This window comes from Thrips palmi, unplaced genomic scaffold (genome assembly GCF_012932325.1).
Source record: "Thrips palmi isolate BJ-2018 unplaced genomic scaffold, TpBJ-2018v1 HiC_scaffold_4, whole genome shotgun sequence".
Taxonomy (NCBI): domain Eukaryota; kingdom Metazoa; phylum Arthropoda; class Insecta; order Thysanoptera; family Thripidae; genus Thrips; species Thrips palmi.
Window position 1 is genome coordinate 3,367,197 of NW_023144631.1, and position 24,198 is coordinate 3,391,394.

Below are 24,198 nucleotides of genomic sequence, written 5' to 3' on the forward strand. Positions count from 1 at the left end.
ATTTATTCTGCGTCAGTTTTCGCCTTTTCGTTACCCTCCCTCTTTGCTTGTTGAGTGTACGTGCCTGAAGACACACTCTTAAAACCTTACGAAATATTTTGAGCATACATATAACAAACTAAAATACTTTGTTATACGAAGAAATAGTTCGTAAATTACGAAGTATTTTCTTTGTAAGCTTACGTGTGCTCAAAATACTTTGTTATACAAACTACTTAAGGTCCAAAATAGTTTGTAAGGTTTTCTCAGTGCACCGCACCTCCGGCACCCCTCGCTCAGGAAAGACGAAATGAAAAACGGGAGATCCTTGGCCGTGTCGAGAGATTAGGCCAGACAGGCGACGCCAGGGCTGTGTGTCGTGTATAGTGGGATTTCTGTTTTCCCGGAGAGCCGGCCTCTCATCTCCCTGAGCCGTGCACCGCCCCGTCCGGACCGGGCTCTGCTCTCACCGCTCCGTCTCTCTCGCACTCATGGGGCGCCCCGTGAAGGAGCGAGGGAGACGGCACCGAGGCTCGGCAGGTGCCGGTATAATTGAAGCAAGTGCCCTAATGCTCGCGTCTTTCCCGGCGATGAAGGGCTGAAGGAAGGGCCGAAGGAAGGACGCCCTCCGCGAATTGCGTATTCAACGGAGCAAGTTCTGCCGCGGGTTCGGGTTTAGGGTTTAGCGGCCCCCTGGTCCCGCCAGCCAGCGCCCGTATCAGCATAATCAGTTCACATGCCTGGCCGGGCAGGCGGCGCCGCGGCGCCCGACGAGCAGGGATTCGTCAGGCCGCGCCTTGGCGCTCACTCAGCGAGTGTGAGCGAGCGAGAGAGAGAGAGAGAGAGAGAGAGAGAGAGAGAGAGAGAGAGAGAGAGAGAGAGAGAGAGAGAGAGAAAGAGGAAGAGGAAGTCGGTGAGTGATTGCAAGTGTGTGCGAGTGTGGCGAGGGCGGGCGAGGGCGTGCTCGTGTTTGTCTTAGTTGTGACATCGGGCCGCCGCGGGGTCCCGCTCGGGTATCAGTCGTCGGGGCTGCTCCGTGACCTCCCCGCTCCGCCCCGCCCCGCCCCGCAGCGCACAGCCTCTCAATTACAAAGACAACCCGGCAAGTCCCAAGAACACCAAGAACACCGGGAACAGGGCCAGGCCACGTGCGTCTTTTGGTGTCTCCTTGCACGGCACACCGTACCCCGCCACCGCTACTCCACCCAGGCAGCCAGCCTCGGCCTCCGGCTCGGATTCTTCCGGCCGGCTGCGCCACTCGCTATCAAGCAGCATTTTCCACAAAGTGCGCGTAATTCATAATTGTTTCCCCACAGAGAGAGGCGGAAAGGGGGAGGGGGGAGGCACGTCGCCCAATCCGGCTAACCGCTTCATCACAACGAGCCGTCACTAGGCGGTGCGGCCGTCCTCCATCTGGGCCAGGATGGTGGTGGCCGGGCCCGGCCGGGGCCTTGGCCGGGGCGAGCAGCGGGCACTGCAGGCAGCAGACGCCTGGCTTTCCCCGCTTTTCCGGACAGATCATGCAATTACCTGCGGAAGTTTCCAGCGCCTCCGCGCCTGGGGCTAACAAGCAGGGGGCCGCCCCCTCCCCCTCCCCCTCGGCCCTCCAGCAGGTGTGCCAGGCCGGGCGTGGCCAGGCCTGGGCCGTGCCGCTTGTTGCTCGCAGCGCCCTGATCTGATTTGGTGGCTGCCTTCGCAGAAGGAAGCGACCGCCTCAGCAAAAATGGACGAGCCCTGGGCCGGCGCGCCGCGGCGGTGGTTGTCTGGATCGTGGGCATCGAGGGACGAAATGACGAGGCGGGGCGGGGCGGGGCGGGGCGGCGCTGGGCGGCCCCTCCGGACCCTCGCAAGCGCGAAGCACGCAGCGCCCACGCGCCACGCAGCACAGCCGTTTTCGTCGCTCTGTCTCTCTCGCACTCAGGGGGCGTGCCGTGTAGGTGCGAGAGAGGCAGAGCGACGAAAACGACTCTCAGTGTACAGAGCCCGACGACGACGACTCCCACGCCCGGCGGGCGGCGGGCCGGCCGTGCCTAGTCACGAGAAGCTAAAGCGTTCGCCGGCGTGCGGTGCGGCGCGCCGGACGCTGTCTCCCTCGCACCCGTGGGGCGTTCCGCACCGCCGCAAAGGCGCGAGAGAGACAGAGCGGCGAGGCACTGGTGCGTGGCGCTGAATTATCCAAAACATAATCTCGCGAATTGCCCCGTGATGGATATCGCAGTGGGCAGAGCCAGCCGAGCCAGCCGAGCCAGCCGGCTGGGAATCCCATTTCCAGCTTGTGTCTCGGCTTGCGTGGCCTGCGGGCCTGCATGCGTGGGGCGACTGTGTTGTCGCACGGTGTCCGGGCAGCAACGCGCCGCGCGGCAGCAGCACGACATGCAAATTAGCTCACACCGCAGGTTCGTACCCAGCAACCCAGCAACGCCGCAAACACACCCAGGATCTCGTTAAGACGCTTAGAGAAACCACGATGAAGATACGAAAATTTTATGGCAACACTTAGGTGGTTGAAGTATGACATTTTTATCTCAACAACACTCGGATTCTGGTCTGTCGATAGACAACCTCTCCGGGCAGCCCGGTTTACGTCTTTACCACAGGATTACCTCTGGCTTTCCAATGGTTTACCCGGGTTTACCAAGGGTTGACCAATGGTTTAGGAATGGTTTAACCACGGTGTCTGGTTACCACTGGTGTACCGCACGCAAAGCCAGCAGGCGCGGCGAGTCCGGCGTGACCCACTTCCCCGCGGCCGGTGTTAAAGGGATACTCACTTTGCTGTTGCTCGGGGACTCTCAAATATTTTAAGTGGAATTTCAAACAGCGTCCCTCCTAACCCCTTATTTCTGAATGGCGTGCCCTTTCTCTCTCTCTCTCTCCCGCACAGGCCCGGGCCTCTCCGTCGCACCCTTGTTACGGCCCTCTTATCCCTTCGTCTTCCTCCCGCTCTCTCTCTCTCTCTCTCTCTCTCTCTCTCTCTCTCTCTCTCTGCGGGCGCATGCTGTGTAAATAATCCCTCTTCCCTCCCCAAAGCGCAATTAGGCTGCATCACTGCTCTCCATTTCTCGCTTTTCTCGCCCGGAAGGGGGAGGGGGTGGGGGTTAGGAAAGGGCGTGTCTTTTCACCACTGCTGTAGCCACCGAGCAGCGCGCCTGCCAGCCTCGCCAGCCCCGCATTAGCCCTGCGAACAGCGGCCGGGCTGCACACACAATCACAAAATCACGGCCGACTCGGTCCCAGGCAAGCAGCCAGACCGAGCAGCCAGACCGAGAGGCCAGACCGAGGAGTCAGCCGGCCGGGCCAAACCACCGAGCCCAGCGGCACCACCTCTCGCCGCCTCGATTCTGCACCGTAAAACGCCACGGAATTAAGGAGGACGAATTTGGGGCGGTACTTGGGGGCGGCGGTGGAGGCGGCGACGGGGGCGGCGATGGGGGCGGCGATGGGGGCGGCGCCTTGCCTTACCTCTCGGCGTGCCTCTTGGCGGTGTGCCTTTCCACGGGCCCCTCGAAGAGCCTGTCGGTGTGGCGTCCACAGCAAGTGACGAGTCGCAGCGACGGCTAGGGCGCGCGAGCAGCTCACCTCGCGACAAAGACGTATTCATAATAGAACCACTCGGCGGCGGGCCTGGCAGTCGCCCCCCCACCTTTTCCCCCCTCCCACCACCCGGCTTTCGCTAGGCATGCAGGCGCGCGTACCATCAGGGCCTTCAATTAATGGCTGTCGCGTGCGTCTGCACAATCAACTGCGGCACAGGTGATCACAGCCTCCCGCCCTTCTCTCTCTCTCTCTCGCTCACTCACACACCTACACCAGCGCGCACGGTACAAGCGGGTGACACCTGAGGACGCAAGCGTGGGCGCCGAGGACTGCGCTATCGCCACGCCACACGTGTGCCAGTGTGCCGGGCACGACGCGCCGACGCGTGCACGTGCGTCCGTGACGTGACGCACGCGTCCGGCGCAGACCATTAGGGGCCTCCACTGTCGTCCTTTACCAGTTCGCGAAACGCCGGGGCTGCCGCACAGTGGGCCAGAAGACCGGTGAGGCGGCCAAAATTCTAGACGTGTTTTCGCTCCAGAGTCGCGAAACAGGACTCGAACCGAACGTGTGACCCCACCAATGGACTCCTAGTTCGGAGAGCAATCCACCGGTGGCGTCACACGTTCCGTTCGAGACCCATTTAGCGACTCTGGAGCTCAAAACGCGTTGAATGGAGCGAGCAAGGCGTTCAGGCAGTGTGTCAGGCCGGCTGCCCGGGCGAGGTGCGGGCCAGGCCTTTCGCGCGCCCCGCCGCCCCGCCGGCCGGCAGTGACGCACTCGCCCCCCACGCGCACGTGGCTCACACGCCCCAATCAAGTCTCCGCCGCCAAGGTGGATTCTCCCCCAGCGGCCGGCCGGCGTAGTCCTATCGGGCCGGGCTGTCGCGCTGTCGCCGACGCTGTCTGTCACGCTGCCGCGACGCCGGCCGCCGATTGCATATATGTCCCGGACACTCGTCACGGCCACCACGCCGTCTCCTCGCCGTGGACGCTGGTTCCGAATGGGAGGTCTCTCTCTCTCTCTCTCTCTCTCTCTCTCTCTCGCACTCATGAGGCGCCCCGTGCCGGCGTGACAGAGTAACGCCGACTGTGCGGAATCAGTCTTCTGACGCACGATAGCGCTATCGCACCGCGCTGTGTGGCAGGCCGGCAGGCAGGCCGTCGTGGAGGGAGGGGCGTTGATGGCCGATTCCGCCCATTGGCCACCCCGTCTAAACGGGCGCCCCGCGGCTTTGCGCCCCGCCACGCCCCGCCACGCCCCGCCACGCCACGGCCCGAGTGACGCGCGAAGCGCCTGCGGTGAGGGGGATAGGCAACCCGGCGGGCACGCACGCGCAGCGGGACGGCCCACGCGCTCGCCGCCGGGCGCTCGGCGCTCCGCGCTTCGCGCTCCCTTACCGCGCCTCCCCATCGGTCCCAGCGGATTTGCTACACTCCGTCCGTCATCAAGTCTCCTCGCTCCACGGTCGTCACGCTCAAGGCTCCGCGGCCGTGGCGCGCGGCCCGCTGCGTGTACTACAGTGTACTACGTACAGCAGATGAACTCGTAAACGCGTGTATTATTTTGTTATTTTGATGGCGGTCGTAAAGGCGACGACGGCGGAGACGAACGACGAGCTTCGCTCGGCAGTTGAAGTCGGAAGGGGGCCGCCCCAGGCAGCCAGCCCAAGGCAGCCAGCCCCAGCCGGCGCGGCGAAGTAGCGTGAGCAGGCAGCGAGAGAGCCAGGCTAGGCGCCAGGTAAGCAGATAAGCAGCTTTAAAAGAGGATCAGTTAGTTGTCCACTTTTCCAGCAGCTGACGCCGACACGTCGCGCCTCGCTGGAGGTCTCTCGACGGGGCCCTCGACGGGGAAGCCGACATCCGTGTCGCCCGCCAACTTCGACCCTCATTCAAAATGGACTCGAACCAACTCATTGCAATTTCAACGTGACGGCCTCGCCTTGTCCTGACGGGTGACACGGACGTGGCGTGGCGTGGCGTGGCGGGGAATCCCGGGCCTCGGGACCACTGAAACGCCAGACAAAGTAGCGGTCGAGCCGTCAGCACACGGCCAAGTGCAGGGACTTGACGTCCACGGCCTCGCCCACCACGGCCTCGCCCACGCTCGCCCCTGTTGCGGTCGCCGCCCTGCCGCCAGAGGTTCCTGCTGCAACCCACCGCTCCCGCACGGCCCCGCCCCGCCCCGCCGGTGGCGCAGCGTTCCCCGAGTTTTATGGTTCTTAAATTATTCGGCGCATCGCCTCGCCGCCTCGTCCGCCCCTTGGCGTACACGCTGCACGCGGTGTGCCCTCCGGACCGGCGCTCCCCCAGGCAGGCCCCTCCGCTTCCCCCGCCTCCCCCGGCGCTGCCCGCCGCAAGACGATGGCGTGCTGTAGCTGTACCGGGGCGGCCGGGCGGCGCCTGTGGCCTGTCGGGCCTGTCCTGTCCCACCCCGTCACGGCGGCGGGGCGGCCTTCAAACTCGACGATGGCTTAAAAGTGGCCCAGCGCGACGCGGCACCCCCGGCGGGGCTCCCTCTGCCGGGCCTGGCCGTGCCCCGCCCCCGAGACGCTCTGATTTTCAAGGTTTGATGACTTAAGCAGGAAAAGTTAGGCCTCGTTGTTGTGCCTCGGCGGCAGTCAAAGGAAACGCCGGTCGCGCTGATCAAAGAAAAGTCCCGCTGCTTGCCGACGACGACGACGACCTGGCCGAGCGGGCCGCGGCGTTTCGGCAGCGCCAGGGTAGAGCAAGCAGGCCGCCTCACAGTGGGCCAGAAGACCGGTGGAGGCGGCCAAAACTCTAGACGTGTTTTGAGCTCCAGAGTCGCTGAACAGGACTCGAACCGAGCGTGTGACCCCACCAATGGATTCCTCGTTCGCAGAGCAATCCATTGGTGGGGTCACACGTTCGGTTCGAGGCCTATTTAGCGACTCTGGAGCTCAAAACGCGTTCAGAGTTTTGGCCGCCTCCACTGGTCTTCTGGCCCACTGTGCGCCTTCGCCGTCGCCCCGAGCGGGAGGCAGCGGGATCGGAACGAGCCGTTAAAGTTACGGGCATTGGCGTGTACTATGCGGGCGGCGGGGCCGGGCGGAGCCATACACGGCCCGCAATCTCTCGCCATAAGTGGGGCGGGGCGGGGCGGGGCGGGGCGGCGCGCACGATGCGGTGGGCTGATGGTGCAGGGCGCCGCCAAGTAAGCGCCAACTCGCTGTCAGTTAAATACGGGCTTAACAAGCAAAGTTTGCGGCCAGTGCTTGCGGCTTGCGGCGCACTGGGCGCCAGCAGGTAGTCGGCCGTGTTGGCGCCACGGCGGCGACGGCACGGCGCGCCTTGGCCGCCTTGGAGACGTCGCGCGGAGAACGCACCGGAAAGCTGTGGGCCGCGCCACACCAGCAAGTAGCGTGCCACGCACGTGCACTTTGGATCCAAACGTAGGGCAAGTGCGGCCTAAATAGTGCGAATGTTTCTCTCTTGTCCTACCCTTGCTCGGGGTGGATGAGTAGACCTACCGCTTGGGAGTTGAACCCCACACGTGCGGGCCTGGCGCAGACAGCTCGGCGCTGTTGGCCTGTCCGTACTGCCTCCGTAGCAGAGCCAGTCGAAATATTTCGGAAGTTGGGAGTCGATCGCCGGATCCCCTGCAGTAGGGAATACCCGACTTTCATCTCTCGGCCAACAGAGCGGCGATGTGAGGACTCGCTCTACAGATTTACTCCCGTATTATTGGGAGTGCCTCTTGCAGCCGCGCCGTCCTGGGTCGCCGCAGCGCCCGGGAATTTGCATCGCTGTAGAGTTGGAAACGGCGCCACCTTGCTGGGCTTGGCCGGGCCGGGGCGCCGGGGCGCCGGGGCGCCGGAGCGCACGCGGCGACCCAGTTTCGCCGCTTTGACAAGGTGTCGCACGTCTAGCCGACTCCCAGTTGAACCTCTCTTCCGGTGTCGCAGCGTCGCAGCGCCGCGGTCGGAGTTGCAGGCAGTAGGCGGCTTTCGAGCCAGTTAGAGTCCTACGGTCTGCAGCGCCCCAGCCTCGGCCCCGGTACACTGGTAGTCTGATTCGCAGAGTCGTTTCCGTCGCTCTGTCTCTCTCGCGCTCAAGGGCGGCGTCCCGTGAAGGTGCGATGGAGACAGAGCGACGGAAACGACTCTCGGAATCGGTCTGCAGCATTGGAATTAGGGTCAGTTGGAGGGAGGCTGCTTGCTAGGGCGCGGGGCCAGCACGCCACCACACTAGCAGACGCGACTCCACGCGAAAGTCGCTGCGGTCGGACGGGGCGGACAGACAGAGGCTGCCTGCGAGAGATATGGACAGGCAGGGGGAACACGAGGCGGCCAGTCTGGCGGCCAGGCCGAGCTGGCAGCCGGGCAGTCGGGCAGGCAGCGTGAAGGGAATCCGACAGGTGGACACTTTGGCCGGAGGGGCTCCGGCCGGGGGGCAGCGCCACTGGACGGAAGGTTTACTAGGCCTGGCCTAGCCTGGCCCAGCCTAGGCGGTCGATAGGCCAGCCGGGCAGCCCATCCTCGTGCACCCCTTTTTGTACCGCAAGACTGCTGCAGGCCGGGGGGTTGCGTGCAAGGTTGCGTGCGCCGCGTGCACGCGTGCTCCGGCCGCCTCCGAGCAGGCCGGCAGGGAGTCCTTGGGGGCCGCCGGGGCGTCGGGGCGTCCGGCCGGCCGGGGGCTCGTGTTGGCCCGGCGAAGGCCAATTGATGCGGTGTGTGTGTGTGTGTGTGTGTGTGTACCGAGGGGGCCAGGGTGTGGGCTGCGTGGAGACCATTCAGACTGATTGGGAGGTGGCTTTACACCGTACTGGGAAAGGGCGAAGCAGGTCGGCCAGGTCGACGCGGCGGCAAAGGGCGGGGCGGGGCGGGGCGGGGCGGGGGGGCGGGGCGCACGCGGGTACGCTACACTGCGCAGGCCAAGTGGGAGGGTGAAAGAAAGGGCGCCTGCACGTGGACACACACGAGGACACGGTGCGGGCGTCGCACCAGGCCGTTCCAAACTTAATGCGACGGGCGACACGGCGGGGCGTTACGGCGTGGCCGCATTGAGAAAGCTTTTAGCACCGCGCGCGCCTCGGTGGCGCTGACGCTGACGCCAGCGCGCTGGAACAGGCTGGAGCAGGGAACGTGCGGCTGGCGCGCTGCCCCGCGGCCGCCAGGCCCGCCACGCCAGGCCTCGTCGGCGTGATGCCACGGTGATGGCGATGGCGTGGCAGGCGAGCCAACACGTCAGTCGTCCGTCCGGCAGGAAGCGAGGGGGTCAAGGTGGTTCATTATTCAGAACAAGACATTTTGTAATGGAAAGTTGTGACGTCGACAGACAGAGAGACGGCGGCTCTGGCGCGCTCTGGCGGCACGTGCACGCTCGGGGTCGCCGACAACGCCCTTTGCCAGGACGGCGCGGACGCCGTGCGGCACGCCATCTTGGCCGCGGTGCGGAGCTGGCGGAGCGCTTCCGTCCCTCCCTTCCTCCGCAGCCTCCCCCTCCCCTCCCCCAGAGTGCACAACGTAGGGTGGGCCGGGCCCTCGGCCCTGGCTCGGCTCTGGCGGCTCGGCGGCTCCGGTTCAACTAGTGTGCCTGCTGCTGGCGCCGCGTCCGCACCGCTCGTCCGGGCGCCTCCCGCCCCTCCGCGGCCACCGTCCGGCCCTGCCGCCAGCGCGCACCGCGTGCTGCAGCACGCCGTACTGGCGGACGGCCTGGCCGACGGCCTGGCGGACACACCGCAGTGCGCGTGCGCGACAAGAAGTGCCTGCCGCGAGTGCCGCGCGGGACTTACGGTGTTGTGGATACGGACTTGGACTTACTGACGTGCTGCTCTTCTGTTCCGTTCCGGCTTCGTCTGCGACCCAGCGTCCAGCGAACACCAGAGGTGAGGCCGGCCGCACGGCCAGGCTCACGCGACTTGCATGAATCTTCTTGTGGGGCCGTGAGACGTGTCTCGACCCCGCCAAGTCGGCTCAAGGGATACAGGACACAGGGGTTCGAATCGTTGGGACAGCGCCTCGGGCGTGGGGCGTGGGGTTCGCCTCCCTCTCGTCACTTTTTTTCCTGCCGAACCGGCCCGGGGACCTCCGGGACCTCCGACCTTTCGTTTCGCCCTGACGCCCTGCCTTGGCCCGGCGCGTTCCGGCCGACTACATCTGACGGGCCGGGCGGGCTGGCGGTTGGCGCCCCGGGCGGTGGGGCTCGCTCCACTGGCTCTTCTTGTCGGGGCGGAGGACGGAGGGCGCACGTCAAACGCAAGGAAGGGCTGCTCCCTGCTCCTTATCGACATAATCAGCAAGGCGTATCTTTATTTATATGCGCATACATCTGTTTGCCAATACTGCCTGATCTGGGCGGGCCGCCTCCGTTCCACGTGCCCACCAGCCCCGCCAGCCCCGCCAGCCCCGCCAGCCCCACCAGCCCCGCCCGCAGCAAGGGGCGAGAACAAGGCCGCCGTTACTGCTCCGCGCTGCTGCGGAACGCACAGTGGACCAGAAGACCGGCGCAGGAGGCCAAAACTCTAGTCGCGTTTTGAGCTCCACAGTCGCTTAACAGGACTCGAACCGAACTGAACGTGTGACCCCACCAATGGATTGCTCTCCGAACGAGAAATCCATTGGTGGGGCCACTCGTTCGGTTCGGTTCGAGTCCTGTTAAGCGACTCTGGAGCTGAAACCGCGTCTCTGGAGTTTCGGCCTCCTGCGCCGGTCTTCACCGTGACGCTCGCACCGCGGCGGCCGACAGCCTCACAGACGGACAGGCAGGTCGGCCCCGTCCCCGGCAGTCCCGGGGGATCGCCATTGAGGCGGTAACCTCGCCGCGGATCACGGCGGCGGCGTCTCGGCGCAGAGGGGCTGCCAAGAGGCAGCACTTGATTCGTGGGCTCTGTCTCTCTCGCACGCTGGCGCAACGCCTCGAGTGTGTGTGAGAGAGAGAGAGAGAGAGAGAGAGAGAGAGAGAGAGAGAGAGAGAGACCAGGTCGGCGACGTCGGTGGAAACGGCAGCGCATTGCTGATTGAATAGCCGAGGGCACGGCGAGCACGGCGAGCACGGCGACGCGTCGAGGCCATCCCGGTGGCGGTGGCGGCCTGGCGGCGGTACCCCGCTCGGTGACACCGCGGCACCGCGGCGGCAGCCTCGCCGTCCCGGGGGAAATTTGGCCAATACTCACGCAGATCGCAGCACTGCTGGAGGCCCGCCCCGCACAATGGAGGCGGCTGGGGACGCCGCTGGAGTCTCTCCAGTGAGGCGCCGCGAAACGCGAAAAGGGACGAGAATGCGATATTCGCTGCAGGGCCTCGCCCCGCCTCGCCCAGCCTCGCCTTCTTGTGCGGCCGGAGATAGCCGCCACTACATCTAGAGAGGCGGAGGCACTCGCAACCTTGGGCTGGGCCTTCTACTCCTTCTTCTCCCCGAATAAACACTGCCCGCGCAAGAACAAGTTTCCAGCCGCCCTTTTCTTTGCCGAGTAATTTGGCACCTGTTTTTGGGTGACCGCGCGGGCCGCGCGGGGTGGGGGTGGGGCGGACGGACCCGGGTCTGCGGACGAGGCGGGAGGGGACGGTTGGTAGCTTTAGTTAAAGCCGACATCCCAGGCCGCTCATATGCTGTGTCTGTTCTTTAAAAAAAAGAAAGAAAAAGAAACTTTGTGGAAAGCATTTGAAATAGCTCGAGGTGACCCTACTCTGTACCTGTCACACAGTGGGCCAGAACATCGGCGCCACCGACTCTCGATGCGTCGCTGCAGGCAGACATGACTCGAACCGAACGTGTGACCCCACCAATGGATTCCTCGTTCGGAGAGCAATCCATTGGAGGGGTCACAAGCTAGGTTCGAGTCCTGTTTAGCGACTCTGTAGCCCAAAACGCGTCCGGGGTTTTGACCGCCTCCACCGGTCTTCTGGCAAGTCCACCGTGTACCTGTCGGGGGAACTCACCGGAGCGGCGAAAGTCATAACCGAGGGGGTTTTACACTCCTCGTGCATTCACCCTGTGCCCTGTGCGATGGGCTGCCTGGCTGCCTGGCTGGCTCGGGGTCGGCAGCCCGACGCGTTATTTCAGAGGCTGGGTTGGTGGCAGGGAGGCTTGCGCGCCCGACCGAGTTCACATCGCGTTCAGACCGGCGGGCAGGGCGCGCGGCTGCAGAGCGAATCCGGGCACACTCTGTCTCTCTCACTCGCGCACCCTTTCGGAACCCCGTCCGAGAGAGACAGAGTCAGCCAAGGAATCAGCTTGCTGTCTGACCTTTTCTAGGATGCTCCTCTGCTCCGCCGGCAAGCCGCACTCAGAGGAGGGGGAGGGGGTGAGAGTGCAAAACAGGCTCGCCATGTTGACGCGCCTAAAACAAGTCCATTCCACTTGTTTGCCGAGGCTGCACGCGAGGCGGGGCTGCACGTCGCCAGGCGCGCCTGGCCGTGTTTCTGGCAGCCGGGCTGCACACCAGCCACTACACCCTACACCGTCCCCGTGCCATGGCTGTGCCATGGCTGTGCCATGGCCGTGATCGACTCGAGGGGCACCGAAAGGAGGCGAGGGGGCCGAAAGGGGTGCAACCAGAGCCCGGGCCACGGGCTTGGCCCGGCCCGGGCCGCCGAAGCCGTTCGCAGCCGTTCACGATATCGCATTACGACAATACTGCGAATCCCCACCCGACCCGTCCGTTTTGGGTGCCGTGGACCGTGGCCCGCGCAGCGGACTGAGAGCCGATTTCCATCGCGCCGTCTCTCTCGCACCCGTGAGAACGCCCCATGAGTGCGAGAGAGGCAGCGCGACGACTCTCGGAGTCAGTCTGCAGAGCGCAGCGTCGCGAGCGGGACCCTCCTCTCTCCTCCGGCAGCTCTTTGAGGAGAGGGAGGGACTCTTCTTCGCGAAGCGAAGGAAAGCGCCAGTGGACTGAGCGTCGCTGGCTGTCTCTCTCGCACTCATACGGCGTCCCCTTTCCGCGCGAGAGAGACAGCGCGACGAAATCGGCTCTCGGAACCAGTCTGCAGAGAGTAATACTCGAACCGAAAGCAGAGTTTCTTTCGGTGACGCTGCTGGCTAGATCCAGGCTCCGCGCCGCTCCGCGTCCCTCAGAGCCCAGAGCCAGCAGCGGGGCGGAGCGGAGTGATATGATGGACGAGGCGCGGCCCTGGCGGCGCCGGGGGTCGAACCCGAGCCGAGCGCGCGGCCAGGGCCGCGAGGGCCGCGAGGAGCGATGCTAATTACCCAGCCAACCAACAGCCCGCCGGCCTGGCCGGGCTGCCGCGCCAGCCACCTGGTGCTCGCGGCACAGGCCAGACTCCGGACAGCGCTTTCGTCGCTCTGTCTCTCTCGCGCCGCCACGGAGCGCCCCGCGAGTGCGAGAGAGGCGGAGCGACGAAGAAAGCACGGCCTGCTGGATTCGGGATTTCGGGAGCGCGTGTTTACGCGCGAAGCCAGGCCGCTACGCCGCGCCTTCGCTAGGCCCGCTAGGCCTTTGCTCACCTCCGGAAAAACTCTCCCACTCTCTTTCGCCCCATTAAGTTTTCATCCCCGGCGCGAAGGGAGGGAGGCCGCGAGACTAGCCCTCCACGGCCGTCAAACGGCGCCAACGCCCGGCGCGCCTCTGCAGTGCTCAGACCGCACAGTGGGCCAGAAGACCGGCGGAGGCGGTCAAAATCCTGGACGGTTTTCGAGCTCCAGAGTCGCTAAATGGGACTCGAACCGAACTTTTGACGCCACCAAAGGATTCCTCGTTCCGAAAGCAATTCACTGGTGGGGTCACACGTTAACTGTTATTCAACAAATGTGGCATCACATTCCTTTGAATGTGAAAACTGTCACGTTCCTTCAACTGTAACTGGTCACACTCTAGGGAATGTGACAGGCTGGGTTTATTTGTCACACTATTTTAAGCATGACACTAGCCAGCTGGAAAGCTGTCACGTTTCTTTCAACAAGACAAATGCAATGATAATTTTGACGAGACTATTGAAATCAAATTGGGCGGCAAAGGCTAGACTGATCAGAAAAACCATTGACTAGAACAGCAGACTTCATGGCTTACATAAAAACTAAGTGGTGAAACTTATCACCAGTATGTTGGTGAGTCCAAATCATTTCCACCCAACTCCGCTCTCACATGGACTGGTTTCAAATTTTAGTTCAAAGCCGTCATCAGTTCAGAACCAGTCTTTTGTTTAAAATGAACTAACCTTAGGTACTCGAGCAACCCCTCGGAATCAATTTTTGGACAAGGTGACTGCTTCAGATAATATCCGACGTTGAAAGTAAACCAAAATATTGGTTTCTGTAGTGGCAGACTCAAGATGAAGTTGACATAGTGTTCATAAACTTGTTTGATTTTCACAGTATTCGAAGCAACACGCATTCCACTGGGTGTTCAAGTATTGACACAAGAATAGTCCCCAACGCACCGACGATTCAGGAAGAGTCACCATCACACAGCACAAATAACAAACATAATTTTATCACGACACACTGCTGATCCCATTTGACTACGCAACGCGACTGCGCATAGAAAACCGACTGCCTATAACTCTATAAAACTCTTCTTGAGCTTCTTTTGTTTTGCTCACGGTATTCGCAGTTTTAAAATGTTCGCTTGCCTTTCTTGTGATCAGCTGATTTACGCTCTAAAATTATAATTTCTTTTGTTCTCTGTGATGAAGACTCTTCCATAACGGTCTGTGCGTTGGAGACCTTATTCGTGTTGCTCGTGTGTCAATACTTGAATACTCACTGGAATGCGTCTGAATGCGTTTTGCTTGGAATACTGTGAATACCATACAAGGTTATGAACACCCAGTCACCTTCATCATGAGTCTGCCACTACAGAAGCAAATGTGTTGGTTAAGTTTCATCGTTGGATACCATCAGAAGCAGTCACCCTGTCCACAAATTGATTCCGATGGGCTGCTCGAGTACCTAAGGTTAGTACATTTTTGTTTGTCGGCGTGCTTTCCTGTAGACTGATTCCGAGCGCCTTGTCTCCCTCACACCCATCCGACTGGAGCTCAAAATGCGTGTGGAGTTTTGACCCCCTGCGCCGGTCTTCTGGCCCACTGCGGACCGCCAGCGAGCGCCAGTAGGCCCAACAATCGGGCATTTCCTTAAGAAAAACATCAGGGGACAACGGCCTCCTTCACAGAACAAGTGCCAAATTAGAATCTTTTCCCCCAAGATCCTAGGGAGAGTCAAACGAAAAAGCCATACAAAAGAAAACGTGACCTGTAAACAAGCGTTTTTCGGTCCGTTCCGCCGTCCGCGTGACGTCATTTTCCGCCACTTTGACCTGATTGGGCGGCGGAACTGCCTGGCCGCCCCGGCCCGCGCACCACGCCAATTTTGGCACACCGGAAGTGCGGCACGTGCCGCGCCACTGTTACTAGCGGGATTAAATATATCGCCCCGAATCAGAATGCATTGCGCGCCAGCGGCGCCGGCCCCTTTGGCTTCTCGCGTTTCGTGGCGAAACAATTCCGACGCGATATTTATCGCGAGCGGCAGCTGCGGCTGTCACGCGGCTTCGGCTTCGCGCCATTTTTTTTTTGGCGCCCTTTTTTTGGGCGCGCTTTTTGCCACGTGTTCTCGTTTTGTTCCGCTCCGCCTTTCCGGTGGCTGCCGGTCTGGCCGCTGGCTGCCGGTCTGGCCGCTGGCTGCCGGTCTGGCCGCTGGCTGCCGGTCTGGCCGCTGGCTGCCGGTCTGGCCGCTGGCTGCCGGGCAGGGCGTACAGTGGATTTGTCAGAAGACCGGCGCACGCGGCCAAAACTCTAGACGCGTTTCGAGCTCCAGAGTCGTCAAACGGAACTCGAACCGAGCGTGTGACCCCACCAATGGATTCCTCGTTTGAAGAGCAATCCATTGGTGGGATCACGTTCGGTTTGAGACCCATTTAGAGACTGTAGATCTCAAAACCCGTTCCGGGACTCTGACTCCCTGCTCCGGCCTCCACCGGTCTTCTGGCCCACTGTGGGGCGCGCTACGCGCTTCGCTGCGTTTCCGACGCGGTCCAAATTAAAAGCAAGGTGCTGCGGCCCGTGATTCGCACGGCGTTTTCGTCTCTCTTCCTTCTCTTCCTTCTCGTCCTTCTCGGAGTGCCCCCGGCAGCCCCTGGCAGCCCGTGGCAGCCCCAGGCCTCCCGGAATGGCTGCCGGCCTGCCCGGGCTGTGCCGGGGCCGCACCGAAGCGGTTTGCGGCAATGTGCAGGCGCACTGCGCCAGCAGGCTGACTCCGAGGGGCAGGTCTCGTCGGTCTGTCTCTCTCACACCTATACGGGACGCCATGAGAGCGAGCGAGAGACCCCCCTCTCGGAATCGGCCTGCAGCGGGGCGGCGGGGCGGCAGTCCGAGGATGCCTTCTTGTCTTGGCTTCTATTGCAATGTCCGCCCTTCCCTTCCTCTCTCCCTCTGTCCCTCTCTCCCTCGACAGCCGCCTCTACTGCAAAAGGCTGGCGGTGTTTCCTCGGGGATGAATCATCATTCGAGGGCGAGGCGGCGGGGCGAGGGCAGGCGATCGTGTGAAAACCTCACTCGCCCCCCGACAGCAATGCGGAGCAATGCGGAGCAATGCGGAGCCATGTCAGACATTGCGATTCCACTTTCGGCGCGTCCATCTTTCTCGGCCCCGGCCTCGGCCGCCTCCCGCAGCGCTGCCAGCCCCAGCCGAGGCCGTGGAGGCCGTGGGCGGAGACCGGGCAGAACGCGGCGGCATGACAAACGATACGTTGACCCGCGGCGCGCCTCTTCCTCCGCGAAGGCCTCTGCGTCGGTGTTGTGGCTACGCCGGCGGAATCCGGCGAGGCAAGGCCAGGCGAGGCGGCGCTGCAGGGAGGGAAAAGGAGAACAGGATCTCGGCAGGAGCTCCAGGAGACGAGCAAGCGCACGAAGCTCACGTCGAATCCCTGGAGGAATTCCTTCTCTCCGTGCCGGGCCGGGCCTTGGGCCGGGGTTGGGGTTCTCTAGCTCGCCTTCCACCGCAGCGCCCCGCACTCGGCTACTGTGCGCAGCGGCGCAGCGGGCAGCGCGATGAGGCAGAAATCGCCTTGAAATGGGTGGTAGTTGTGACGGAGGCGGTGGCGGTGGCGGGGGGCCGTCCCCGGGCATCGTGGGGGCAGCGCGTTGACCGTACGGCTCAGCACCAATTTCTCATCTGGTACACCTCGATGGCGCGGTCCTCCGTCACTGTCCTCGGCTAGGCGGTGGAGCGCGGTCCGACATCCGAAGCCGCAGTGCCCCGGCCGAGCGAACGTGGTCGACGTGGCCGACGCGGCCGACGTGGCCGACGTGGTCGACGTGGCCGACATGGTTGACGCGGTCGACGTGGCCGACGCGGCCGACGTGGCCGACGTGGTCGACGTGGCCGTCGTGGCCGACGCGGCCGACGTGCCCGGCCTGTAAGGCGATCGGCCGATAGTTAGGCCGAAGGAAAAACAATTAGGTGCGCCGTTACTCTTGCCGAAGCACGTCAGCCTGGACCGCCGCCCCGCCGCCCCGCCGCCGTCTCAGGGGAGGGCAGGGCGGCAGGGCAGCTGCCCGGGCGACGGGGAGCGCTTCCGGCGAGGCCCCGGGCCGCAGCACGAGTCTGCCCGAGTCCGCCTCGTCCCGATGGCTTTCAGGGCGCCTCTTCAAGTTGGGCGCAAGCGAGAGCCAATGCCTGGGATCCCCGCCATCCCCCAAAGTTTGTCCGGGACGGGTGGCGCCCGCGGCCCCGCCGCGTCGTCGTTGTCGTCGTGGTGGTCGTCGTGGTCGTGGTGGTGGTCGTCGTAGTCGTCGTGGTGGTCGTCGTGTTCGTGGTGGTGGTGGTCGTGTGGTGGTGGTCGTGGTGGTCGTCGCGACGTTGGAGACGCAGAGGATGGCGTCCAGGCGGACGGACGGAAGGAAGCAGGGCCGTCGTCTCGCTCCGCTTCCTGCTCATTGAGTCTGGCTGCCTGGCTCACTCCGGTGATACTGGCGAGGCGGCCACTGGCCAGCATCCCCGGTCATGGGAAAGGAGGAAAAATGCTGCCCCATTAATTTTTCCAAATAAAACAAATCCATCGCGTCGCTGTCCTGGGGTCGCACGCAGGGGCCGCGGGTTTACAGTGCGCGAGCGTAGCGTGCAGCGTGTATAGTGCACGCCCTGCACGCCGCACTCACTGCCCGCCCCGCCCTCTGCGGCACATGTTTCAATTTTATCACCGCGGCTCCTAGAAAAACAAAAGCAAAGACGGGGGAAAAAGAAGAAGGAGGAGGACAACGGGTCTACGGTTTCCGCCCGCAAATTTATTCTTTACGCGGGCTGAAAGAAAATGCGCGGTGCGGCGGTGCGGCCGCGGGGCTCTAAATGGCGCTGCCGCCGCGCCGCCGCCGCCGGCGACGACTTTTCATGAAGTTTCGCCGTTTAAATCCGCGCGCTGTTTTGTGTCTCGGGGTTGGTTGCCTGCCTGATTTATTTCGGCTCGGCTCGGCTCGGCACGGCGCGGCACCTGTGGCGAGGCAGGCGAAGCAGCAGTGGAGGCAGGATGGCCAGGCCAGGCAGATCCAGCCTTCGGAATGGGACCGCCACCGTAAGCCAGACCCGGTGGCGTGCACATTTTCACGCAACGCAAGAACCGCAGTAAAGACACTGCTAAAGCCACAACAAAAACAACTACAAGAAACAGAGTGTCGTATCGCGTTGAACGCCGTAACGGGCAGCTCGCTCTCCCCCCTTTTATGCACGCCGCGCGTCGCGCCGACGCGGCAGTGAAGAGGATCCATTATTATTTGCCTCCCCTTTCCTATTTTCTATTTTCTCCGTCACCGCGGGGCGGGGTGGGGCGTGTGATGGCGGCAACACTGTTGCAGATGGCGGCGCGCTCCATGGCTCGGTGGCTGGCCGAGCTTCTGGCCGCTCAGATAAGGAAGCAGGCCTGCGCCGCGGCCACCGCCATGGAGGCCGTCATGGAGGCCGCCGTCATGGAGGCCGCCGTCATGGAGGCTCCCGCCAGGCGCCAACGAGGAGGCCCCCGCACCACGCCGTTGTGATGGATAACAAGCCACGCTACAGCGTCATGCTGTGTCTGCCTTCACACGCACACACACACACACACACACACACACACGCGAGCAATGCCCCAGTTCTCCGGTCTATACATCATTTGAATTTCTTTTTGAGGACGGGGCGGACGGCGTGCACACAGTGCACATGCCGCCCTGGCGCTGGAGTGGCGCGCGTGGCGTGACCCCCCCCCCTCCCCCTGACTTTCGTCGCTCTGTCTTTCTCGCTCTCGCCTGGGGTATTGCGATGCGCAGGGGGGCGGGCGACCACAAGGGAATGGCACTGTGACCGGTCGGTCCGGTCGGCCGGCCGTGAAGTAGAAACTCCAGGACGAGGGACGACGGCCACGTGACGTCGCTGACGGCTGCCACAGGTTGGCCCGGTCGCCCGCACCGCACACTGATGCCCCGCAGCCAATCCGTGATTGGCGGAACACAACCGCGGTGCGATTTGCAATTCCAGGGGGGGGGGGGCTGCGGCGCGGTCGACCGACAAGGAGAGGAGGGGCGATCTACCTGAGACGAAATGAGTTAGGAGAAAGAAACTTTGCCAATCTGGTTTTTTTTTCCGCGCCCCTCTCTCTGGCGGTCGCTGGCAGTGGAGTGGCCATGCGCCTCGCCCGGTGAAAAGAAGATGGTAGGCTGCGGGCGGTTTTGCAAAATTCACAAACTCTTGTGGCGTGCACACGACGCTGTACAAGCAGCCGCGAGGGACGCGTGAGGCAGCGCGGCCAAAAGGCGCGGCGAATTGCTGCCCAAGTTATGGCCACTCGTGTGTGTGTCCGTGTGAGTGTGCAGGAATGCCACCTGTGTGTGTGTGTGTGTCGCGAAAAGAATAAAAACGTTTCGACGTTTACTCGAACCACGCGTGGAACCGGGTCAAGCCCTTGCAACACAGCAGCCAGCCCAGCCGCCAGGCAGGCTCTCGTTGTTGCCGGCATGCCCTGCTATCGTTGTTGTCGGGGCTCGGCGGGGAGGGGGGGGGGAGTTTGACGTCACGACGGCGCGGCCGGGAGGGAGCGAGAGGGACGGAGGTCGGGGAAACGACGGAGACGAACGAAGACGAAGTGCATGGTGCGCGTGCGAGCAGGACGACGAACGGTGCGAGGGGAAAAAAAGTCCTGGGGAAGGAAAACAAAAGAAGAAGGAGGAGAAGAAGAAGAGGAAGAGGCGTGCGTAGTAAGAGAAGAGTAAGAAAAGGGTAAACGGGCGAGGCGGCATTCCCGGCTTGCCGGCGAAACGAAGCCATCCATCTCCGTCTTGGCCGTGTTTTCAGTGTCGCGCCGCCGCGCCCCGCCGCGCCCCGCACCCTAATGCCACCCGATACGGTGATCACGCTCTCCGTCTCCCTCGCTCTCCCGGGCCGGCCCCGGCAGCGCGCGCGGGTGCGAGAGAGTCTTCGGAATGGCCGTCCAGGGCGGCCGGCGGGCCAGCTCGGGCTCGGGCGGTGCAGGCCACCTCGGCACGGCTACCGGCCACCTCGCTCGGGTCTATATATTTTGTTTCATACACAATTTTAATTACTATCTTTGGAATGAGCCCGTATACTACCCCGTATAAGGAAACCAAACGAGTATTAACCGAGAAATTTGAAAGGGAAAAGAAAAATTTGAACTCTACACCCCCTCCCCAGTCTTAATGGGGAGGCCTCCTGCTTTACTTCGGTGTTCGGGATGGGAACCGGTGCTATCAGGTACCTGGGGTTAATCCCGTCAGCGACCCAAGCGTTCGCCGGGGGACCCAGTAGGACCCCAAAGCTCAGACAGCTGGGTCGAAACACCCAGTGTGAAGCTCTTTGAGGGGCGGGACGTAGAGTGAGACGACAGAGAGACAGAGAGAGACTCAGACAGAGAAGAGGTTTGGTGGGAGCTTCTTGTTTTCGTAGGGTTGGTTGTGTACCCCATAGTACCCCCACTGTCCGGCGCTCCCGTACCGAACATACAGCGTTTTAGGCCAGCTTCAAAGGACTTATCATCGCCTCCCCGACGAATCAAGGAGGCACCACCCGCAACCACACACCGGATGGTCTGGATTGATGGATCAAATACGCCATCGCTCCAGTGCCGAGGCCAACCCGCCGAAGCGGATTGCTTTTTAGACACCCACAGCGGAGTGGCCAGGTGAATGTGACTCTGACCACTACGCTATCACGCTTGTACGTCTGGCAGCGTGTTGGACGACGGGTTTGAGTTGCACTGGGAGGAAGTCGGTCGAAAAATGTAATGAAATGGTGGGTTTCGATCCTCGGACCCCGCCATCGGGATCACACGACTTTACGCTCTCGGCCACCACGGCCCATGATGAGGAGATCGGCGTGAGGTGGGTTCTTGACGCAACAGGACTCGACCAACCCGGTCAAAATTTCGCAAGAAGTTGGGGGAGTCGAACCGCCGACCTTAGCACTGAGAATCGACGCCTCTACTCCCTGGACCACCACGTCCCATGCTCGGAGCGGGCTCACGTTTACGGGTTTGAACCGCACTGTGTGAGGCAGTAAAATTAAATGGAAATATTTGTTAGGAGTCGAACCTCCGGCATGTGGGCCTGTTGCACACGGCTCCGCTCTCATGGCCTCGAACCACCACCCTTAAGTCGAAAAAACTTTTGTGACGCTGGTATTCGAACGCCCGCCTGCGGTAACTCGATCCCACGTCTCTAACCTCTCGGCTATCACAGCAGTTGTGAAATGCGATGGATCATCTGCTTTCATTAACGTTCGTTGAATGAGATTTTTTTTTTTTTGTTTTTCGGTTGACTTTCCGCGCGGGCGCGAGGCGAACTCGCCCGGACAATGAAGACAGAGGTGGGCGTCTGCGTCTTGGCGTAGGGCGAGGGGTCGGGGCATCAGCTATTCATCCTGAAACCGTAGCAGCAGCAGCAGCACAACCAAACAAAACACGGCGCTTCTCGAGGAGGAAGCAAAGCAAAGCGCGCCGCTGCGGTGCGGCCGCCTTCAATTTAAACTTGCCGTATTTTTTGTTGTTGTTGTTGTTTTTTTTTGCATAAAAGCAGGAAACTGCAGCGAGAGGTGCCGTGTCGGTCGGCAAGGGTTGCGGGTGGCGCGGGCTGGCGGCGCGCGCTGCGACGAGTGGCGCGGACAAAGAGGCGGCCAGGCGAGCTGGCAACGCCATCCGCGACGCTGCCTCCTCTCCAGTTGGATTACAACGGCGGCAAAAGTGTTTTCATCAAAACCACCACTCAGAGGCGCTCCGAACAAGGGGCATCCAAAGGGAAAGCCGGGAAAGCGCAAAGTGATATTCATTTTTCAAGACTCCCCCGCGTCGCGTCACCGCGACAACTTTCCGCCGTAACAGAATCCGCGTCCTGGGATTCCCGCAAAGCGGAGTGGGGGCGATACGCGCTGCGCGCCGCACACTCATTCCGAGAGTAGCTTTCGTCGCTCTGTCTCTCTCGCACCTCTAGGGGACGCCCTGTGAGTGCGAGAGAGACAGAGCGACGAAAGCGACTCTCGGAATCAGTCGGAATCAGTCTCGGGACGCGCGACGCACACGCTCAACTGGGAGTTGCTCACTCATGGCAAAAGTAAAACCAACGCGTGGTGCGCTGTCGGCTAAGTCGCCGCGGATCGGAGTGCCAACATGTGGGGATCAGTGTACGCGCACGGGCGGAGGAAAAGGCACTGTAAAAAGGAAGGAAGAGAAAGAAAGAAAGAAAGAAAGAAAGAAAGAAAGAAAGAAAGAAAGAAAGAAAGAAAGAAAGAAAGAAGAAAGAAAGACACATTTCATAGGCGGCGGTCGAGCCCCTGCAATGGAGAGCATAGGCAGTCCCGCCGAGCGCGCGTGCCGGCGGACTGCCTGCCTGCCATTACCATTACCATTAAGGGCTAGACCACACATGATCGTATGCCATTTCGGGCCCGACACATGCCCGCCTGCACTGCAAAACGAGACATGGCCGTCCTTACTAAGGTGACACTTTATCCCGGCGGAGAAGAACCTCAAGCGGCTACGACTCCCACTCGCAGTATGGCCTGCCTGCCGGGCGTCCCGGCTCCTCCCCTGCGCGACGCGGGACCGACGGGGCTGGCGGCTGGCCGTGGAGGTCGCGATCACGCCGGCCCTCATTCCTTCTGTCCCTGTCTCGGACCAGAACCCGTTCGGCCGAGCAAGCGCCTTTGATTTTAACTGCCCTGTGCTCGTCCGGATTCCCGATGGCCTCGGTCCGGATGGCGGCAGTAAACTGCAGCGAACCGAAGCAAAGGGGGCAATCAAACGCACCCTCACGCGTGTCCGGCCTGCCACAGCTCCAAGACTGCTACTTGCTGTTTCAAATCGGGCCGTTACTATCGACGAGCTCTTTCTGGGCCTTTCGGTTCGTTGTTGTTATTCTTCGTCGACTTTACCACAACAACCGGTTTGACCTCCGCCCCGGCGGCGTCGGAAACTCGGCCCGGGCCGGTGGAGTGGAAAGCGCTGAAGTCGTTCTTCCCACGCCATTGCCCCGCGCGCCGCGCGCAGCCCGGCCACGCTCTGTCTCTCTCGCAACCGTGCGGGGCGCGTCGTGAGTGCGAGAGAGACAGCGACGAACAAAAGCGCGATTCGGAACCAGCCCGCTGGTCCGGCCGGGCAGTCCTGGCAGTCCTGGCAGCGGCCACCACATGACCTGGCGGAGTGATTGATCGGCAAAACTGAAAATAGAACGCGGCGCGCTCGGCCAACGGCGCATGCTGAAATTAATTGCAATCCCCGTGCGGCCTCGGGGAGGGGGAGGGGGAGGGGGGGGGGAGGTCCATCCGAGGCGGCGTCTCGCCGGCTGGAGGCTGGAACGCACCGCCGCAGAGCTGGAGCCAGTATAGTCTGATTCCGAACACAGTGCCGCGTCGTCGCCCTGCCTCTCTCGCACCCCGACGGGGCGCCCCACGGGTGCGAGAGAGGCAGCACGACGAGAGCACCCTTCGAAATCCGCCTACGCGGCCCCGCAGCAGCAGCAGCAGTCCAGGCGAGTTTGATGTGGGGAGTAATTAAATGTGAAATAGTTACGACATGCCCGAGGGGAAAAGCTAAAGGGGGGGGGCTAACCGAACGGTCTGTTCGTTCAGCCGCACAGGCATGTGGCAATGCCGGGGGAGGGGTGGGGGCGGGGCTTCCGACGGGAACACTCCTTTTTGCCGGATTAGCAACGTGAGTTTGGCTTTCGGACCTCACCTTGGGGGTGGGGGGGGGCCATGGTCCAGCCCGCGGCACGGCGGCGGCGTGGCAGAGGCTGGCCCTCCACTGGCCGCCACTGTTGCCCCGCGGCCCGCTGCGGCCCCTCCAGGCCCCTCCTATATTCTATTATTCACTGTTGCCGCGTCGGTGCCCCCCGTTTCCGGGAGGGGGGGGGGCGTGGGTGGGGCGGAGGGAAAAGAGTGATCCGGGCACCGAAAGGGCACCTCGCTCTCCGTGCGCGCACACACGTACACACACGCACAGCGAGCCAACCCCGCAACACACAGACATAGAAACCAGACACAAAAACACTCACGCACGCACCGAATGCCAGACGTCGCGGTGTGTTCAGTGGCGGTTTCTTGTGCAGCGCCCATCACGCGCGTGCGGGGGTGGGGGGACCCGCGGATTGGGGCAACAGCGCGACGGTGGAGGAGGAGGGTCGCAAAGACAAATACGACTTGTTTGGTGTCGGTGCGCGCGGTGCGGCGCGGTGTGGCGCGGCGCGGCAGCCCCAGCCAGTGCCCGTATTGTGGTTAAGTGCCGGCAGCT

The 24,198-nt window shown here is 62.4% G+C and overlaps 1 protein-coding gene across 4 annotated transcripts in view; it reads right to left on the reverse strand.

Moving 5' to 3' along the window:
* Positions 1–13,965, reverse strand: part of LOC117649420 (sodium-independent sulfate anion transporter-like) — a 43,204-nt gene extending 29,239 nt beyond the window's left edge. For 2 of the 4 annotated variants that reach the window (XM_034392205.1, XM_034392202.1), the window contains exon 1: positions 13,655–13,965. In XM_034392205.1, the coding sequence (XP_034248096.1) occupies positions 13,655–13,830 (176 nt within the window). In that variant the 5' untranslated portion in view covers positions 13,831–13,965. Of the gene's footprint in view, positions 1–3,441; positions 3,551–13,654 lie in introns of those variants that run through there. The other 2 variants (XM_034392203.1, XM_034392204.1) reach the window with 2 other exon arrangements.
* Positions 13,966–24,198: the final 10,233 nt, after the last annotated feature.